The sequence below is a fragment of the Halichoerus grypus genome, chromosome 1 (assembly GCF_964656455.1).
Source record: "Halichoerus grypus chromosome 1, mHalGry1.hap1.1, whole genome shotgun sequence".
In the NCBI taxonomy this organism is placed as follows: Eukaryota; Metazoa; Chordata; class Mammalia; order Carnivora; family Phocidae; genus Halichoerus; species Halichoerus grypus.
Genome location: NC_135712.1, coordinates 82,355,058 through 82,376,857, shown reverse-complemented (window position 1 = coordinate 82,376,857; position 21,800 = coordinate 82,355,058). Strand labels below are relative to the sequence as shown.

The 21,800-nt window shown below is 33.1% G+C and overlaps 1 protein-coding gene across 10 annotated transcripts in view; it reads left to right on the top strand.

Annotated features, from left to right (window-relative positions):
- The window catches only part of ATP11B (ATPase phospholipid transporting 11B (putative)), a 119,952-nt gene extending 98,560 nt beyond the window's left edge, over positions 1-21,392 (top strand). For 5 of the 10 annotated variants that reach the window (XM_078068637.1, XM_078068659.1, XM_078068633.1 and 2 more), the window contains 5 exons: positions 1,541-1,606; positions 2,148-2,251; positions 2,449-2,614; positions 16,011-16,144; positions 20,361-21,392. In XM_078068637.1, the coding sequence (XP_077924763.1) occupies positions 1,541-1,606; positions 2,148-2,251; positions 2,449-2,614; positions 16,011-16,144; positions 20,361-20,442 (552 nt within the window). In that variant the 3' untranslated portion in view covers positions 20,443-21,392. Of the gene's footprint in view, positions 1-1,540; positions 1,607-2,147; positions 2,252-2,448; positions 2,615-5,118; positions 5,205-8,072; positions 8,199-16,010; positions 16,145-20,360 lie in introns of those variants that run through there. The other 5 variants (XM_078068619.1, XM_078068630.1, XR_013446354.1 and 2 more) reach the window with 5 other exon arrangements.
- The last annotated feature ends 408 nt before the right edge of the window (positions 21,393-21,800 follow it).

Here is a 21,800-nt window from a genome sequence, read left to right as displayed (position 1 = left end):
ATTAGTTTCGCTAATTTTATAAAACAACAAAAAAGACCACGTGAATGTGTTTCTACAGCCCTCTCTGGGGCCTTGAATGCAAGAGGGAGCCCTAAATCCTGTTTCTAAGGAAGATACCATTAGCCCTAAATCTAGGCCCAGTCAAACCAGAATACTGAGGGATAGACACATATGGTTGTTACCACTTCCAGGCACAGGCTCCTTGGCTGTATCAAATCTCTCCAAAGCCCTGAAAGAGGTGGCAGGCATTCCTCCAAGAGCAGAGTTGAGGGCGCCTGGGTGGCTCAGTTGGTTAAGCGACTGCCTTCGGCTCAGGTCATGATCCTGGAGTCCCTGGATCGGGTCCCGCATCGGGCTTCCTGCTCGGCAGGGAGTCTGCTTCGTCCTCTGACCCTATCCCCTCTCAGGTGTTCTCTCTCTCTCATTCTCTCTCTCTCAAATAAATAAAATCTTTAAAAAAAAAAAAAAAAAGAGCAGAGTTGAGTGACACTGATGGATTTTTAGTATTTCCAGGTCATTTCTAGAGATGATAAAAGAGGAAAATGAGTTTAGTATGACTTTTCCATTCCTTTACTTTTGAAAATCAACTCCCAATATACCCTCAAATGAAGGATTATTCATTGATGTTTCATTGTTGATGATAGTAACTACTATTTATTGATTGCTTATTATATACCAGGCACCCTGTCATTTTTACATCTCCCAATTCTTAAGGAAACCTGTAAATTTCTTCCCCCATTTTACAAGTGAAACAAGTCAGATACAGAGAGGTTAAGTAATTTTTCAAGTAAATGCTAATTGTTAAACACCAGTAATAAAAAGAAACAGAGCCTTTTAAATACTTTTTTAAACCAGTGGTAAAAACTGACTACTTGGTAAACTTAACATAAACTTCTGGTTCTGTTCTTATTTATAAGTGGAAATTAAATCCTGACAGTCTTTGGGGATTCAGCATTTTTAATAAACCTTATTAAGTTTTGGCTATAAATCCCAGAAAAATACTTTGACTGGCATTAACTTCATTTTTACATAGAATCCTTTGAGGAAAAATTCCATTGGCCATTATCTTTCCTTTCAGGTATTGGTTTTGTGTGTAAATTTCTTTTCTCCTGCTCTGCCTACACTGTGTCCAGAAATACAGTGTCAAGTGATCTGTCGTAACTTCTGGTTGGAATGGTTTCAGAAAATAATTGTGAATGAAGAGTTATTTTTATTGTATGACAGGAATAAAGCAGTCACTAACATTCTAACTAAAAACTAAAAACATTCTGTGTCACGCAGTCTCAAAGCCTTCTTTTTGGGCTTCCAATCTGATAATGTTATCCAAAGGATCATTTTACATGATAAAATAAGCATAATAATATGCTTTATGATTTTTTTTCATACTGCTTTAACTTTACTAATGTCACAGATTTCAAATATAACTGGCTTAAATAATGCAAGTGATTTTTAGTACTTTTTGCCTTACATCTGATTTAGCATCATGTTAACACATAATACAGTGATGGATTTGGTTTGTTTGGTTTTTTTTTCTGTTTAGATGTTTGGAAACTGGACATTTGGCACCTTGGTTTTCACAGTCATGGTTATTACAGTCACAGTAAAGGTATGGTGCAGAAATTAGAAACATGGACGACACATTTTGCATCTGTGTAATGCATAGTTAACTTTCTTTGTTTCTTTAACTGTAGGTAGATATTTTTCCCTTTTTTCATGAATAATTTCACTGATTAATATTTTAATTAATTTTAATTTTTATAAAAAAACACAACTTTAAGTTAATTATTTTGGAAAGCTTCAGCTGATTTTTATGGCCAAATAAAGATTAAGCCCACAATATTCATCTCTGAAATTTTACTTCTCTGTATATAATGCTAGACAACATGGGTTGTTTTAGGCTGATGTAGTAGAAAATAAAGTACTCCTGAAAATTTCAATGCTGCTTCCCCATAGAAGAAAAACATTATAAACTTGAAATTATTCAATTCCATACTGGACTGTTTCATTAATATTTATGTTCTGAGGGACTTTGCCATAGGAACGTTAGGCACTTACAATTACTACATTTTATTCTTGAATTTTATCTGAGAGGTTTAATTTAAGTAAATATTACCTTGTATTAAGGATTTTTAAAAAATTTTTTTTAGATGGCTTTGGAAACTCATTTTTGGACCTGGATCAACCATCTTGTTACCTGGGGATCTATTATATTCTATTTTATATTTTCTTTGTTTTATGGAGGGATTCTCTGGTGAGTGACTATATTAGATTTTAATTATATTGATTCAGCTGTTTATTGTGATAGATTATATTATGAACAAATTCCCCTCAATAATTTTGAGACCCTATCTATAATAAATTTACTTCTTTCAGTTGATCTTACTGATATGGAGAAGAAAAATTAACAATTACTGAATATCTACTATGTTCTACCTTCTTTCTTTGCAGGCCATTTTTGGGCTCCCAGAATATGTACTTTGTATTTATTCAGCTCCTATCAAGTGGTTCTGCTTGGTTTGCCATAATACTCATGGTTGTTATGTGTCTATTTCTTGATATTGTGAAGAAAGTATTTGACCGACAGCTCCATCCTACAAATACTGAAAAGGCACAGGTAAGCACTCTTTATATACAATACCTTTTTAAATTAGAATTGTTCTGTAACAATGAACAGCTGTCATTATAATTTGCTTATATCACAGAATAGGAAATTATCCATTCTTGTATCAAGTATTTTGTAAAACAAATATTGTTAAATATGATATTTTTAAGTTAATTCTATTTTGACTCCTGACAAAAAAAAATTTAATTATATTGTTATTAATGGAACTTCAGACTTTTAAATATAAGACTATCAAGTAAAAGGAAAAAAAAAGACTACCAAGTTATGTCCAGATAATAATGGTAAATATGTTTTAAGTAACATTATCACAGCATTCTATCAGAGGTATATAATTGAGATATATATACATGTCTTTAGAAACATTAGAATTCTAGTAATACTTTTTCAGGTTACATTGTTTTCAACAAGAGTATGAAATAAGTTCTTTAACCTAAATAATTTTTACAGAATGGATTTTTGTAAAATATATTTTCTTACTAAACATTTATCAATAAATATTAAGCTACAGCAAATATTAACAGTATGTTACATAGTGTGTAAGAATACAGGCTTTAGGGCCTGATAATTCTCAGTTCAAAACCCAGTTCTAACACTTGGTAGCTCTGTAACTTTAAGTCTCAATTTCCTCATGAGTAGTAAAATTATGATAGAAATATCTGTTTTATTACCTTTGTAATGAGGATTAAATGAAATGTTCAGTAACAAAGTAGATGCTCAAGAAATGGTAACTATTTAGTCGAATGTGCCATTTTGTGTATATGACTTGTACGTGGTTCAGATTTTTTGACTTGTACTAGATTGAGATTTTTTTCTGCATGTTTGCTACAGGCCAAGCAAATTTTCTTTAAATTTTGAAAATTTAGTTGCATATTCAAAAATAGAATAACTGTTCCCTAAGTACTTAATGACCTGAGTTAGGCTTCCTAAACGATGTATTAGCTTTAATTTCAATTGATCATGTCAACACGTCTTTAGCATTTATTTGTCTTGGTAACTCAATACTAGCCAATATACATTTTAACACCACCAAAGCAGCGTAGGTCTCCTGAAGCCTGAAAATCTTAATTCAAGTACTATTTCAACAATTTGTAAAATGTATGTCCCTAATCAGGTCACATCCCTCGGCCTCAGTTTCCTTTTCTGTAAAATCAGAATAGTAATTACTACCATACATGATCGTTGAGATAATGAATATAAAGCACCCAACCCTGGGCCTGTATGTAGTGAGTTCTCAGCAGAAGCATCATAACTATAAGGACAATGAGGATGTTGCTCTATGATACTGATCTCCAAATGGGGCTGGATAAATTTGCATAATTGATTACTCTGTCTGCCTATGCATATATTTATATCAGTATGCTACTAACTTTTCTACTTTGCAATATATTGCTTAAATATATATCAGAAAGTTTTGCCTTTTTTCTAATCTTTAGACATAAATATTTACAGTAAGAGAATACTATTTTTAATACATTGTCTCTTATACTTTTTCTAGATCTTTAGGGATAACACACTTTTCTCCTCCTCTTGGCCTATATAAAGTTATATTTCACCAAAATACATTAACAACATCACGTTTAAAACTTAATTCTTTATAAAAGTAAATAATCAGATTTATTTACATTTATCTTTAGAAATCTACATTAGAGCATTTGCAAACTTATGTGTATTTATAGAGCTTTCTTAATGATAAGAAAAAGTGATATTAGTTCTTGCTACCTTTTCTATAAAGGGTTATATAGGATTACTTAATCTTAAAGGATTACATAGGAAATATTTGTTACCTTAGAGTGGACCCTTAGACAAGAAAAAGTTGAAAGTACTTTATATATATTTTGGTTCTTTTACCATAGGTTAAAACTGATTAAAAATGAAACGTGTGGTAAACTAATCATTTTATCTGGGTGTGAAAGCTAATCTCCCTTTTGTCCCACTAAACTCACTTTTAAATAACTTGACCCAGATGTTCTGTTGTGGTCTAATCCAAGGAGGAAATCTCTACTTCCACTCAGAGATCTTCTAGCCTGCTAGAAGGGTTTTTTGGGGTTTTTTCTTTTTTGCTAAAACAGTATATGGTCTATTCACATCCTACATGTGACATTATTCCTTTGCTACATGCAGTAATCTTTATTATTTCAGATTTATACTATTACCACTGATTGCAAATGATGAAGAAGTGGTTAGAAAGTTATCAGGTACTTCATTGTTTACCAAAAGTAGCAAGAAAAAACATCAAAAAAAGAGTTGTCAGCATTTATTTTGAGCTTTGTTTTTCTCCAGAATAACCATGTGGTATTAAGAGTGAAGAATAAATTATTTTGATAGCAAAGCCAACAGCCCTACAAATGTCAGTCATGTATGTGTACTATGTATGATATTTCCTATTCTTGGAGGAACAGATGTCTTTACAAAGTTTGTCCTGTGTCTGTCTCTTAGGTGATGAATACAGCTCACTGACTTGTTGTATGTACCATCCCTTTTCTGTCCACTTATAGATGTACTCCAACACAGTTGCTTTAAGTGACGAGTTCATCGCACTGCAGCCATTGTCGAGGGCAAGGAATCAGCTGAGCAAACTTAGGTAGAGTAGGAGGAGTAGAACCTTGTTAACTCTTCTGCATGCTAAAGGTCAATGAAACAATATTCAAAAGATGGGCAGAGGCATGAATTAAGAGTGGGGCATTTTTGTCAGCACAGCTCTGTCTCTAATTTGACCTTTATTAATATGTATATTAAAACTTAAAAATATATCCATTTCTTCTTTGAGATGAAAATTCAGCATAACAGGACAGAGATCTGTATCTTATTATATATTTTACACCTTTACTACCTTTTATAGTACAATTCTAATGCTTCTGCTTGTCATATTATTTTCATAACTAAGGATGCTCCTGCATGTTGAGTAACTTAAGCTACAGAAATTCATCATAAAGTTTAAAGCTTTAAGTTTCAGTTACTTAGAAGTGAGAGTTGCCCATTTTTTATCTTGCCTTAATCTGTGCTGTAAATACATGTGTATATTTGTCTTTGTACACTGTAATGGCTGCTGAAGCATTTCATATCCTTGCTACTGTTTAGTGCATTTATAAATTGCACAATATATTTTGTACCTCTTAAATATATATCTTTATCTCCATAGACAGATCCATTCTGTCCGTTTCCACAAAAATAATAGTATAGAGATGTCTTTTGATGGAAGAGAATGAAAGCTTAAATCCTGAAACATTTCATATTAAGATACCAGAGCTATTTATTAACTTTAACTCCAGTCTTATTTGAAGAGGAAAAGTAATATAACTAAAAAAAATTTTTTTAACTTTTGACACTCTTCAGTTTTTCACCCTCTCAGTATCCTGTGTATTCTTAATTATATTTTTAAAATTTTTTTTTATTCTCCAAGTTTCTGTGTTCATTTGATCAAGCAAATGGCCTTGACGAAACATTGCTTAAATAATGTCCTATGGAACTCTGTGAGTTCACAATTTTGAGCTGTTCTAAAGTTTTATCAAACCTTTCGATTTTATTCTTACTATCTTCCAGATTTTTGAAATATTCTACTTTGAATTACAAAGGTATAATAATTGTACATGAATATAAAAATGGATGTTTAAGTGGTAGTCAACTAAATTTTATGTTTAAAACAAGAACTAAAATGAAAACAAACTTGAGGATTTTCCTTCACCTTTGTTTGAGTCAAATAGGTATAACACATTTTATCCATATGTGCCTTTGAACATCTAATTATTTAACTCTAAGACAGTAGGAGAGCTTGTTATTTAAAAGAACACCTGGCAAACTCTTTGGTCAAGTGAAGATAATTTTTGCATTGTGAATAGTCTTCCTGTTTTTATGAAATCATATTTTCACATACCATATTGGCTTTTTGGGGGGGTTTTTTTGAGCAATAATAGACTAAAAAAAATGAGGTACAGTTATCATAAATTAGAGAGATCCCAGTTTCTGTAACAATGTGATAAGGTGGTAAGTTTAACATTCATCTGTGAAAAAACACAATGAGAACAGGATATACCGGTCAGGTGGCCTTTGCTGCAAGCCACTCTCCAATCAGGTAGTATAGCAAAGGGAGAAGAGCCCTGTTGGGGAGACAGCAGGCCTGGGTGTTAGTGATACCCTTGGTACTACAGCTTGTGTGTCCTAACCAAATCAGTTCACCTCTCTGAGCCTCCAGGTTCTTCACCTATCAGGTAATCATTTTACATACTGTGGTCTATTTACTTACTGTCAGCATCAGAGAACAAAAAGAAAAAATACTATGCTCAACCAAAGGCCAGGCAGAAATACCAGTTGTTTAAATAAGCAGTGAGTGACCACTGGGTGGGCATTTGCTTATAGCTGCATGAAGAACAAGTGCTCACATACATCTGTCTACTATGCATCCTGTGAATTTTGAATACATCTTTCTTTTTAATTGCATTAAACAGTATTCCTGGGTGTGATCCATGGTAGCTTAATTGTTTACTGTTGTGACAAAGAGGAAAATTATGCGGATATAAAATATCTTTAAGAGTTTTCAAATCTTTAATCAGGTTAGTACTTCTTAAGAACCATTAATACAAAAGTATTAACTTTTTTAATGAAAGAAAACTCATTTTGGGTATTTTCCCATCCCCTGTATTATAGGCAAAGCTATAATAATAATAATAATAATAATCTATCTTCACATAAGCTTATTGTACTCTTGAAACCAAGGACTTCTACTTTATTTTTTATACATGTAAGACATTCACCATAGCATTTTTTTTGATAGAAATAATTGTTGGTCAGTCCTAAGACTGAGAAAACACAAAATGAGGAAAAATTGGTTTTTTATTCATTGAGGACATTTTCTTACAATTTAAAAAAGGTTCAAATTAACATGGCTATGGGAACATACTCCCTAGAAGAAAAAAAAAGCAAAGAATAAAAATTTATGTAAATTAGCACTCACTAAAAAGATACATTTCAAATTAAGGATTAAATTAATTTTGTTAAATAAGTCAAGCCCCCCCCCCCTTACCCACATGTCTAGCATTTGAAAGGCCATGTGAGTGACCCTTCTACTCTGCTAAAGTTCACTTCGAGTAGAGAAGTCTTTTGAGAAGGGAGCATAAGAGTTGTGAAAAAGGGCATACATACCTTTGCAATAAGAACCCTAAATCTCGGTGGCAAGGAATATAATAGAAGAAATTGAATTTTTTTGAAGGCAATCTGGTTTTAATCTAACTTTGTGCACTGGAAAATCATGGCTTAATTTTGTGTGCTTTGTTGTATTCCCCTTAAGAAGCTGCTGTTAGCTCTCTTTCGTGACAGTAAATGAATGTGGTGTTGTATGAACATTCATTTTCCCTCGCAGATTGTGGACCCCAACTTGCTGTTTTGATTCTAAACCTATTTTACAGTGATAGTATTGTTCTTTAATGTGAGACTTACTGCTTTTCTGTCCTTCCAGATGGAAGAAGATAAGGGTTCAGTCAGCTCAGCATATGAATTTGCTGAAAGCAAGCACAGAGGGGAGGACAGTAGGCACCTGCTAGCTGAGGCTTGCAGCCAGCAGGACAGTTCTTGCGTGCACTAGGTAGTACTGCGCTGGACCTTCCTGGGGACATATCCGCTAAGTTCTCATGCTTGGGGCATGCTATGGGAGAACTGGCCTGACCTTCAGTTTTTACTTTCCTAATCCTTCACTGTTCCTCATATGTTTACTGTTTTTGTTTACTTGTCTTCCTTTTTTTGTGATCTTTACATTTTTTATATGTCCATCCCTGAATATTTTTTTAGTCTTCCTTTAGAGTTACAGTGTTAAATCATACTTCACCTCAAATTCTAACCTAGTAAGGTATTCTCACAACCTATTTTATATTCAAGAAATTACTCCTTTTCCCTTCTTTTGAAAATATGTCATGCTACTTCTGTTATTTCTGAAGTCAGTTTTCCCATTTGAAGAGGTAGTTGTGTATCATTTTATACATCTTAATGTAGTTAGACACCAAATTACTTATCCAAGTTTAGCTCTTGAGTTGAATGATCCAATGAATGAGTGCTTAGGCGTGGTACTGAATAATTTTCTGTTGACTGATATTCATCAGATTCATCAGACTCTCACTTCTTACTTTTCATAAACTTTCATAGTTATATCTTTGTAATTAAAAAAAAGTATGAATTGATGAGGACTTGATTCACTCACCTCTTGAGGAGTAAACCCTAACAACCACTTCTAGACCTTATTGGAATATGCAAAATATTTTGATTGGTAGTAATTATGGAGGATAAAAATTCTTACTACTAATAATTATATTTTTACTTGGATTATTTGTCATTTGTATATTATAATTACTGGTCAGTAAGGTGCTATTGCCTCATTTGAGATAAAACATCGTAAGTGGTGAAACTTTCAAACAAAACTACTTAAAAATTATAAATCTTAACTCTACCGTGGAATCAGACCATAGAACAGGTACAGTAATTTGAAAAATCTGAATTATTCTGGAAGACATATTTTTAAAATTAGATTCCTTTAGTGAATTGCTCTAAATGAAAAATGTTGAAGATTATGTTGAAAAATGTTGAAGATCAACTCTTAGTATTATTATTAATTGAAAAGAAATTCAAAAGAATTCAGAACTTTTGGGATGCTCCGTATGATTATTTTTACTATATTTTGCTTTGATAAATATAGAAAAATTGTTAGTTTTTAAAAATATGCCCTGATTGAGCTGTGAAGAAAACTCAGCTGAAGAGCTCACTGGGTAAAGGGGGGGAGCTGGCCTGGATTTGTATTATGCCCTGGATAATCCACAAAGCAGATAATCAATCCACTTGGGACCTGACTAGACTAAAGCTGTAAAACTATGTCCTCTGTGATAAAAGTTCCCTAAAGGTTCAAGTTCAAGTGGATATTTCATAAGACATGGATCTGGTACTGCTTTGCTTTAATATGTCCATTAAAATGTATTGTTGAGAGATGGCTTCTTAGAACGCTCCTAGTAACAGGGGCCTTGTTATGGTTACTTTTACAAAAGGGTGATGAGTGAAAATATCTCATCATCCTGCGATAGTTGGTCTTTCTTCCTATAAACAAGAAGCTAGAAGAACCCTGAAACCATGAATATGATTTTAGTAAAATTGCTGGGGTTATTGCCCTGACCTGCAATTTTTTCTGCTGATTATCACTGAATTTTCATTGGTTGAGTGAAGTATACCTTGAATACTTTTCTTATATATTCCTGCCTTTGGCATATATTTTGAAATAAAAATCAGTTCAAAAAGTGTTATATAATATCCCTCTTCTATTTTTTCTGTCTTGACATGGCAGTTGTTTTTCTCTAATCGAAATGCGGTGAGCCTTGCCAAATCAGGCAGGGGATGATGCTGAGCCCTAAATGTTGTCGTGGGCTAGGGCCTTCTAGTCATCTCCCTCCACTGTGACCTGCCTCTTTGGCCTCCATTGTTTTGTCATTTCTCTGTCCCTAGATTCCTGGCCTGCTCTGGATGCTCTCTTTTCAGCTATACCTAGCAACTATAGGGGTATCAACAGGATGTTAGGGCTGTTGACCTTTCTCATGGTGGACCTGGATGCTAAGCCCCAGACCTGAAACTTGCCACCACCTACAACAAAACAAAACATTTTGAATAGTTTCAACCACCTACAAGTCACCTTCCTCTTCTGTGACAAAGATACTTACATCTACTGTCTCATTTAACAAAGCGGTGAACTACAAAAGGAACAGAAAACTTTAATGGCCTGGATTCAGTTGTTTGCCAGTAAAAGCTATACTTTCCTGAGTAAAATTCTGTGAGCAAAAAGAAGTGAACGTTTAAAAAAACTAATAATAAGGCTGCCGTGAGTAGCAAGACCTGCATGTTTACCTGATAAATACAACACTACAAAACGAATGTTATTTTCAAATCTGTGCTGAGTTATTTGAGCAGCTTTTCCATCTGGAGGTCAAAATGAAGAAAAATATTAGTGTTGACATTATTTCTATGAAACAATTACCCTCTGACATTCTTTGAACGATTCATACTTAAAAAACTGAATTCTTTTTTTTTTTTTAAGGAAAAATTCTTAACATCAGCTATACCATGGTTTAGTTCATTAATTAGTGCTATTCTGATTTACCCTCTCCATTAAAATAGGTGATTTTATCATTTTTTACAGATACTTGATACTCTTCTTAACCTAAACTTCAGATTCCTGGTCAGATATTGTTATTTATGTAACTACATCATTAAAATAAAGGGGTCTCAGTTCTTAAACTAGAATAAACCAAATTATTAAAATAACCATACCTGATAAATGTAATTCTTATTGTATGCTTATTTTCATAGTTAAATTTAGGCAACACGTACAGAAATCTCCTCTCTGGAGATCCCTAAAAGACAGTATGGAGGTATTTATATTTATAACTATCTTCCAAAGTTGTTTATTTTCCTTGAGGAAAAGGAAAGAGGAAAGAGAATGTAGAGGAGTGAATGTGAGCTTTTGAGGCATGTTTTGAAGAAATGGGCCTTGAGTAAGAGACAGCAGTCTTCTAAATGCCATTGCTAAAAAGCTACCTCTTGCAATTCTGAATAATGAATTGAAGCCATTACTTGTTTTAAGGGTTTTATTATTCTTAACCAAATTTGGAAATCAGTACTATTTGATGGCTTTTGATTTCACATTAAAAAGAAAAACATTTCCTTAAACACAGCGTTGTTTTTGTTGTTGTTGTTGTTTTTCATAATTACAGTTTCCAAATATCTCCTTTAAGGCTATACAAGATTCTCACTTTGATTATATATTTGTTATAAAACTGTTTTAAAGACTAAAGAACCAATATGGTTAATAGTTCAATAATTCTTATCTAAACTTAAAAAGACTTACTTGATTTGATAGGTAAGATGTCATAAGAAAGACTAAATAATTTAAAGATGTATGACGATGTTCTAACATCTAGAAGATTCAAGAAAAATAGAAGATAGAAGTAGAAGCACTAGGAGAAACTTTTAAATGTTTACTCTCATTGATATGAAAATAATAGAAACAAGAGCAGTGAGTCAGAATTTATTTCAGAAGGCAAGTTCTTTTATAAAGATGAAAATTTTTATTAGCCATACATAATTATGTTGAATCTCCGTAGTTGTTTTGCTTGGCAGCCCTTTCAGCTCTAAGGTATATGGTCATTCCTGGGAAGCAGATGTGGCAGAGGGTCTTACCAATGATTCAAAATTTCTGGTAAATTAAAGTGCCACCAAGGAGGGTCTCACTCCCATTACTTTGCTTTTTTTTTTCCTTGTCTAGTATTTATAAGCAGTTCAAAAAAAAAAAAAAAGAAACACACACAAAAGGAATAATTCCCTCTCCTTACTTTGAATGAAATGAGATTTAAATGTTCTACCCTTTTCCTACTCCCACTTAATTGGCAGCTGTGGCTACATGTATCTGGCTGGTCTCCCAGTTCCTGAATATGAGATCAAAGATATGTATATGGGAAAGTGGTAGAGCTTGGACGTTTGCTGGAGAACAGTGTAGTTTTTTATATAAATAGCAGCTTTACAGAAGCACAGTTAACCAGCATTCAGCATTTTTAAAACAGCTGGGTTTTTTTTTTTCTCTTTAGAGAAAAAAAGGAAATATATTTTTGCTAATTCAAAAGGTGATCTTAAGGAAGTCATTTCTTTATAATATTTTTGATATTTCGAGATGTTTACTCTCTTTGGGGTTATCCATGTAGTAATACCTGTCCTTAGATTTTAAAGTGAGAGGTAATAAGTGCAAAGCAACATAATTACCTAAAGTCAGATCCAGACCTAAGCGGTGTTGTGCTCATACGTGGTCACTCAAATGCTGCTGACCTTATGGACTTCATCTTCAGTGAATCCTTGAAAGTTGAGCACCAGCTATATAAGCAAAGCACAAGTTGTTAAATTAAGAAGTACCAGGCAAACTCCTTGCTCTCTATAGTTTCTGGTCTAGTTTAGTGTTCTCCAGCCAAATGTGAAAGACCAGTTTGTTCTCTTGTTTTGTTTTGTTGTTTTTAATTTCCAGTCCATCACGGACCAATACTTTGGTAAAATACAATAAAAATGAGTTACAGTTACCCTTGAACAATGTGGGGGTTAGGGGCGCTGACACGTCATGCAGTAAAAAAATCCAGGTATAACTTTTGACTCCTCAAAAACCTAACTAATTGCCTACTGTTGACCGGAACACTTATCGATAACATAAAAGTGCCAATTAACACGTATTTTGTATCTTATAGGTATTATATGCTCTGTTCTCACAATAAAGTAAGCTAGAGAAAAAATCAAAAGAGAATATATTTATAGTACTGTATGTGTATTTATTGAAAAAAATTTATAAGTGGACCTGTGCAGTCCAAACCCATCTTGTTTAAGGGTCAAAATGTGTACTAGGAAATGAAATTTAAAAGACATATAAAATAAGCTCTGATTTTTAAATTACTATTAGATTTAATAGTTATAAAAGTATTCTGTCAAATTGCCATAAAATTTTCTAACCTCTTATTCGTACAGACCAGAAACACTTAATCTCCTCATAGACCAGTAACAAATGTTTTTGGACCAACACTGATGCATGGATCACACTTTAAGTCGCACTAGTCTTTTTGCAAGGGGGCAGGTGTAACAACTACTTTCTTATACGTAGGCTAAACATGTGCTGAATACACATCATACTTTTCTACCCACATATAATTACTCATTCTCTTTGCTTAGCCTAGAATGCTCTTTCTCTCCCATCTCCAACTACTGAAATCCCACCCAGTCTTTAAAATGTGTTTCAGATGCTATCTTTTTCATCAACTCTTTCATGCCCTCCCACCAATACCAACAACAACAGCTGGGTTTGAGCTTTCCCTCCTCTTTGTTAATATTTGTAGTCAGCCTCATTACCATAATTATAAGAAGGCAGTATAATGGCATGATAAAGAGGTTTGAGCTCTGGAATTAAAGAAACCAAGACTCAAGCCTCAGCAGGGTGATCTTGAACAAATTCTCAACTTCTCTCTTTCCTCATCTGTAAAATGTTTCTGAATATGGTACTTACCCCAAAAGTTTAAGTTTTAAATGAGAATAATCCATGAGAAGCATCTTACATAGGAACTGGCACATACATAGTAAGCATTCCATTAATATAACTACCATTATTTGTTCTGACTTATCTCCCATCCTTTCTTTACCCTTATTAACTTACTAGATTGCCATCCCCTCTGGGAATCAGCACAGTGCCTTGCTCAATAAATACAAGTTGAATTTAAGTGCTCGTACCATTTAAGTTATGCAAACAAGCAGTACAATAGAATCCAGAGAGAGATTACTGGTAGTTGGAGAGGTGAGGGAAGTTTCATGGAGATGATGGTATTTAAACTGAACTAGGTGTAGGGGTCAGCATTCTGACCATAATTGGTGACAGGCCCTGACATCTGCCCGAAGGCAAGGAACACTGCACTGGTTGGCTGTGTGAAGACTGTACAGGAGCATTGGGAAGCTGAGCAAGAAAGGCAGCCTGAGGTCAGGTTATAAAGGGCCTTAAGGCCTCCTTGCAGTATTGTACTTTCACCTTTGAGTATGTGGGAGCTTTCAAGTCCTGCTTCCTGTGGAGGGTTATTTTGAGTTGGAGGAAATTGGAGCCTAAGGACCCAAGGAGGAAACTGGGAGATGATAAAATCCTTAAACCTGGTTTAATTCTTAAACCAGCATTTTTTAAACTGTTCCTCTGGATATTAATGTTCTTCCTAGTGTTGATTGATTCCCAGGGGCAGCGGGGGTGGGATGGAAGATTTTACTGGGGGAAAAAAAAAAGCAGTTTGAGAATGCACTATGTCCAGCTCTCCCCCTGGAGACTGACCATGCATCCTGACTTATTGACAGTCCTTTACTCAAAAAGTCTGTTTAGACCATCATTGAATTAGTGTTTCCCAAACTTAATTAATTGGCCGCAGAACATTTTTTCACAAGACATCTGTAAACATCTCTCAAAAAACAGTTTAAGAAACAGTACCATAAACAGTCCTAAACCAAGGGTATTGTAATGAAAGAACTAGTAAAATTTGGCTATTTCTCAGTTCTTAGCAGACCCTAGGACATTGGTGCAATTAGGTAATTGCCAGACAGGAACCATGTTGTCTTGCACTGCTTGGTATTTGGCAGGATTACTCTGAGCAGGGGTTTTGCAGGACCTCACCCGTTCCTTATATTCCGAGCACCAGGTTATTTATGTTCCATCATATCCATCTTATGTCCGTTGTGTGCGTCTCCACAAATGTCCCCTGTTGCCATGCCTTTGTGACTCCCAACCTTTGTGAATTGCAACCCTCTAATGAATCTATTTTTGTTCTCCTTCCTCTATACTTTCCAAAGATTTGTTAATACAGTATGTTATATATGTAAAGGAAAGTGAACGAAAAACAGTTTGTTTAAAATGATACCCCCTGAGAAATTAAGGAGTACACTTGATCATGTCAAAACCAGGGTTGGGATTCATTGGGCTATGTGATCATACCATTTCTTCCCCTCATTTTAACAGGATTAAAATTATTAGTAGTAATGGCTTTAAGTTATTTTGCTGGATTATTTATGCCTGAATCAGTACAAATCTTGCATACCTTCAGAAATTAATAAAAATAGTAGTAAGCCATTTGTTTAGTGGATTTTAATACAGTAGCTTAAATTAATCAGTAATTTTTTTAAAAGCAAGATAAGCTGATTATGGCCATAATTGGCACTTAATAGTTGCTTAGCAAATTTAAGGTAAATGATGCTTTTTTTCGAGGAGAATTATAAAATTATAATAAATTTTCAAGGATTGTTTCAGTGGATATATGTAGAGTGCTTAGAACCCGGCACATAGAAAACATTACATAAAGTATTTGCTACTGTTGTTGTTGTTGTTGTTGTTGTTGTCGTTGTTGAAGATTGGGGTTAGGTCCTGCCTGGTTATTATTTCCCAGTCTTCAGAATGGTTCACACTCTGTTTTTCTCAATTGCTAGACATTTTTCTTGAAATTGCAGGAGCATTTCACCTAAACAAAAACTCAAAGAAGAATTAGAATTCAATTTGAGTGGTTGATGTAAATCATTTTGGCTATAATAAATTGTTAAAGTGAGACATTAAAATCCAGAATCTTTGCAGATTTAAATAATAACCAGCTACTTATTTTTATATAATTATTTTATCCATTTTCTAATTTAGGACACAGTGCCTTTTAAATATTTTTGTATATTAGGCTTAAAGCCTTCCATACATTTTCATATTATAGAAAACATGTATATTTATATACATTACTTTTGATTTTAAAGTGCTTGTTGTAGTTTTTTTTTTTTAATGCTTTTTAGAAATCCAGATCTATAAATAACTAATTTTTTTCTGTTTCAACTCCTCCAGCTTACTGAAACAAATTCAGGTATCAAGTGCTTGGACTCCATGTGCTGTTTCCCAGAAGGAGAAACAGCGTGCGCATCTGTTGGAAGAATGCTGGAACGAGTAGTAGGAAGATGTAGTCCAACCCATGTCAGCAGGTGTGAAATTTCTCTAAGTAGCCTTTGCTGCAGATGAGTGTCCTATAAACTGGAACAGGATGAACCTGCATCTCTAGATACCTAATAAATCAGCAGCTGGTTTTACCAACTGAAGCGGGAGGTGTGCTATTTATTAGCACTCTTTGATGGTAGATTTCATTTTGTGGCTTTGGGGTAGGGGGCTCTTTCACTAACAAAGGAAGAGAAAGCACCTTTGAAGAGACTTCATCTAATGAACAAAAAATTTTCTTTACAGTCTTTCTAAAATATGGTGAATAGGAGTGTGTATATGATACTTATTTGGTTTTTATAGCTTTCTTTTTTTGATTATACCTTATATTACTGTTTTATTTCCTGTATTTATTTTTTGTTTGTTTGCTTTTTGTATTACAAAATAGTCTACACATAATAGTAAAATCAAAGGATTTCGCTTCTCTTACTCTTCATGTATATTTTCTGTTCAGTCATTTGAGACTTTGAGGTATTTATAAACACAAAAGGCTGTATTTCTGCTCTCCTACACCATTTTATCTCTGTAATGAGGTTTTTAAAATGAGTTGTGATATTTTTTACTTGGTATTCATGGTCTAATTAAAAGTTTTTAAGTTAGAATAGGCACATTAAATTATGGTTTAGAAGAATCTTAGCATTTCTGTCCCCTCCCAAATCTATTTCTTGAATTAGATATATCAGTGCTTGCTTTTGTGGATCATAACAAAAAATGCCGTGTTTTGGTAAATGCCACTTAAATTTATTTAAAAGTGAAATGGATTCATTTCTTCATTATTTCCCCAAGGGACATATTATTCAGGGGACATTAGGAAGTGGAAATAACTTTTTTCATGCTTTGGTGTCCTTAAGGTGAATTATATCATATTCCTAGAATGAGAGCAGCAGTGCACTGGTGTGCAGGAAGAGTTATAGATGGGCAGGGATAGATAGATGGTGATTTCCATTGCCCACCGTGTACCACATGAATAATCACTTTCTAAGTGTGCCATGGCCTAGAAAAGTTTGGAATATACCCCAGGGGCAGGGAATAGAGGGGGTGGAGGAGGCACTATTATCTGCTGATAAAATAATTTTTAATATTTGTTTAGCTTTTTGTTTTAAAAATGATGAGTAATTATCATTCATATGTATCATAAAATTCAGGTAACATTTACTGGCGAACTTATTAGTTCCCACTTTGCCTTTAGTTATGGCCATGTCTTTGTGGTACAGTTGCATTTATAAATAGCATTCTTAAAACATCTGTGTTTTCAGTCTCCATTTATTGATTATAACTTGTGATCAAAAATATTTCCATAATGCTGTGGTATCATTTTGTAGTAATTTTATTCTACATAAAAGAATTACTATGAACAGTTAAATTTATTGGGACTTATGTATTTTGACTTACACAAATGTATTATAAAATGCATTATTAGAAAGGAGCTCTGTCATGTACCCAGGCCACCAAGTTTTCCAAAAGAAGTTCCAGAAGGACCTACTTTATAGTATTATTTTACTTATTAAAACAGCTTTACTGTATAGAACTAAGGTGGAGTTAGACTAAGAGACTACTATAGAACTTCCACAGAATTTTTTAAATTTCTGCTTCAACAGGGATTTTAATTTTAATTTAATTTTAATGACAGTATACATCTTCACTATTAAAAAAACTGTAATTAATTTTAAATAAGCCAAAAATATTTTTTGGTTTATATATATATTCTCATTGTTTGATATCCATTACTCAGGTAATAGACCCCCATTTTTCTTTACATAGCCATTTTTACACTGTATTATTATCCCTTTGAACCTGCCCCTGGAAATTGGGGATTTATTTCAGCACATCCTGAAGGTGGCTCTTATCATCTGTACTTTTTTTCACTTAAAATTGTATCATAATATTTTCTTTTGTAAGATTTTTTTTATTTTCCTAATAAAATGTTTAATGGTAATATCTTGTTTGACAGACTATAAATATCTTACCATTTTTGTCCAACATCTCAGGTTATGTTATTGGTTAGTACTGTATCCTCCCTTTTTTTTTTCAAATGAATAATCTAAAAAGTCCTTTAAGATCTATTCAGTTTTTTTCTAGTGGATAAAAATCATACAATATGAAAAACCACTTGGCGCTTTTCAAAGGGCTATATGGAAATTGCCATATATCCATTATTATATTTAAACTTTGAAAGTCATTTTGATATGTAGAGTTTTGTTTTTGTTTTTTTCCATATAATTGTATTAGAGAAAGACGTTTGGCATTTCTGTTTTGATATTGAAACAGCCTTTATTGCCGTGATCGTATAGTGGTTAGTACTCTGTGTTGTGAAACAGCCTTTATTCTACATTTCTATTTCATGTCTAACTTAAACGGTGAAACAAGACTACTACTTCTGTTACAAGATGTAGAAGCCCTTGGATATTTGTTCTATTAACCTATTAAGCATAAGAGGTAATGAGCATCACTTGAGAAATACAACTAGTGCTTTCATATGCACATTCTACTGATTAAAAACTTTTACCGTCCAGGCACAAAAATTCTTACATTTTATTAATTGATGTTTTCAAAGGAATATGCCATATTGCAGGCTCAGTTTCAAATGTAGCATCATGGTGCTATATGAAGAATATGCCATGTTGTACACTAAAGGCTGTACTTCAGCAATAAATGATTTTCTTTTTGCATTTTACCAACAGTTACTTTATCCTAATCAAACCTATTTTCTAAATAGAAAGGACTTAATAGTTAATATGTAGTTCCAGTATTTAATGTTCTGTCAAATATGATATTTAACATATGAATGCACATGTGTGCTTTGGAAAGATCAAAAACAAAAGAAACCTTACCTAATAAAATTCTTCTATGTAAGCAATGGTTGGAAAAGAGGAAAAACTAATATAAAATATTGGCAATTTGGGAATAGAAACTGAGTGACTCCCGATAATTAGGGTGTTGGGAGCTATGTTTTGTCATATGTATCTAAGCATACTTCTTCTTGGATAAATACTTTTAAGAAATGTTCATAGACTCACTTCATTCATTTATTTATTTTACAAATACTGCCTGCTATGTATCAGGTGCAGTTCTAGGTACTAGAGAGAGACAGTAGTGAACAGGCCCTTCCTTAAACTAAGGTGTTTAAAATTAGAGAATTTGTAAACTACCAGTATGGTTGTAGCTTATTTGTGTTCCTCTTTGCCAACTTTGTAAAATTTCTAGGTTCCAAACTTCATTATCACTGTGCTTGCTTAATTGATTTAAACTTAAACTACGTACAGAATCTCAAGGAAACAGTGGGTATTTGATGAGTGAATTTAAAAGCCATTTTAAATGCTAGTCTCTTCCTCCAACATCTTTGTTTAGAAAAGTAGGAACCCTGGAAAAAGTTACATAAAATGTATTTATTGTTTAGTACTTTTAGTCTTCTCTAAGAAAAGCCACCTTTGACTTGGTAATCCTGATACTGTCCTTGAAATGGGTTAGGCTGTTTTAAGCATGGAAGGCTATTTCTGGTCTTGGGTTATTTTAGCTTAAATTAATAGAGCTACAAATAAAGCATTATGTAATTAATTGCTTATAGGCCTTATTATTCAGACAGTAAATTTTCCAGACCATTAAAGGTTTATTTGTTCTCAGTTAAGTGAAAACCCTAATGAGTCACAGCTGTCTTTGATACCTATTGAATAAACCATTTACTGCATTCAAGCTAATTATGCTAAAATCTTTAGAATAGAATTTATAGCTGAAAAGAAATAGTATAATATAATATGAACATATTACTATTTCATTCCAAAGCTTTTGGTAAGTGGGATGTTTGTTTGCTTCTGTAATGTCAAAATATAGCCTAGTTGCTTTTCAGTAAAACTGATTGTGCATAACTCTTAGTAACATACTTATTTCTTATTGTATTGTTAAAATTTTAAGAGCATCTCATGCTTTACTACTTACAGAAATTGTTTTAATGCTAATGAATGTCTGAATTTTGGCTAATATTTTATATAATGACTAGAGCATTATTTTTTTTCCAAGTTCTTGTATTATATAAATAGACTGGTCATTCAAGGCTAGTATGAAGAACTTCTCTTAGCATTTAAAAATGAATCAATAAGTGATTATTTTAATATTCAAATTTCATTTTGATCCTAAGTTTTAGAGTAAATTTTTGTCTCACTTAAAACATAGGTCCTGGTGAGCCAAACTTTTCTCTTATTGTTACTTTAGATCTTGGAGTGCATCGGATCCTTTCTATACCAACGACAGGAGCATCTTGACTCTCTCCACAATGGACTCATCTACTTGTTAAAGGGGCAGTAGTACTTTGTGGGAACCATTTCAACTCCTTTCCTAAAATTCAGTGTGATCATCCTGGTAATGGCCACACTAGTTCTGCAGAATTACTTTTTGAAATTTCTCGAGTATTTCATACCAATGGCAAACAAATAAAAAGCATTGACATAAACCCCTTTCAACCCCTTTAATTTAAATCTGAACATGTTAGAATTTGTGAAAGAGACATTTTCCATCTCTTTGGGTTGTCCCTTGTGCTTATGGGACTCCAAATGGCATTTCATCCTCTTGCTAAGGCCACTATATTTTAATATCCAGGTAGAAAAGGGAAGTAATTCCTAATTAATTGTATTTTTTAGTATTAACTTGGTTATTGAGTCTTCTATTCAAATCTGCTTCTGTAAATTATGCTGAAAAGTTTGGCCTGAAAACTCTATTTTTTTATTAGAGTTATATTTAAAGATTTTCATGCGAAAAGTTAATGTGAATAGAAAGGAATTTTGGTCCCTCAGTGACCCATGTTGTTAATTCTTTAGTGCTTTCTAAGTTCACAGAGCAAATTAGGAGAATTTGCTGCATTCCCACCATTATTTACTGCATTGTGGATAGTAAATATATACCAATACCAAACTTCTCTAAATACTGTAACACAACCAGTAAAGTTAAGCATATACATGCAAAGGGTATATTATATATATAAATCAGGAATCAAGTCCATTCACCAAATTTCAAGTTGATGTTTAATATTTTTGTGACAGAATACAAAGAACCTATAGTGGGTAAATTATATACCATTAGCATATTATTATTTAATGTGTTTATCATTGGATCTTTTGCATGCTTTAATCTGGTTAATATATTTAAATTTGCCTTTTTTTTTTCCTCTATCTGAAGCCTCTGTTTATAGTATTTTATGACACTGTTGTAAAGTTCAACTATATCAATAAAAAACAAGTTTGGACAGTATTTTAATATTGCAAATATTTTTAATCATATAAATCAAAATATTAGGGTAATTAAAAAGATAAGAGCTCTTTCTATGGCTAATTTAGAATTGCTCTTGCCTTTCAGTAAGCTAGAGTGCAGAATAAAGGATTTCACATAAGAATCCTATTATTTTTAGGTTAGTATATGTTATCTAAGTTATAGTAGACTACCACAGTGAAGTGAAATCTGTTCAGTGTCCCATTACTAGGTATATTTTCAGGCATGGCTATAGGATGTAAGTGAAACAAAGTTTAAAATGCTAAATCTTAAGTGGTAATGGCAGCATAAATTAAAATGCTAAGAATGATTAATCAGGTACATATTGCTGTAATTGACTCACTGTACTTCAGTACTTAATTTCCATCCTGAGTTTATCATATGATCAGT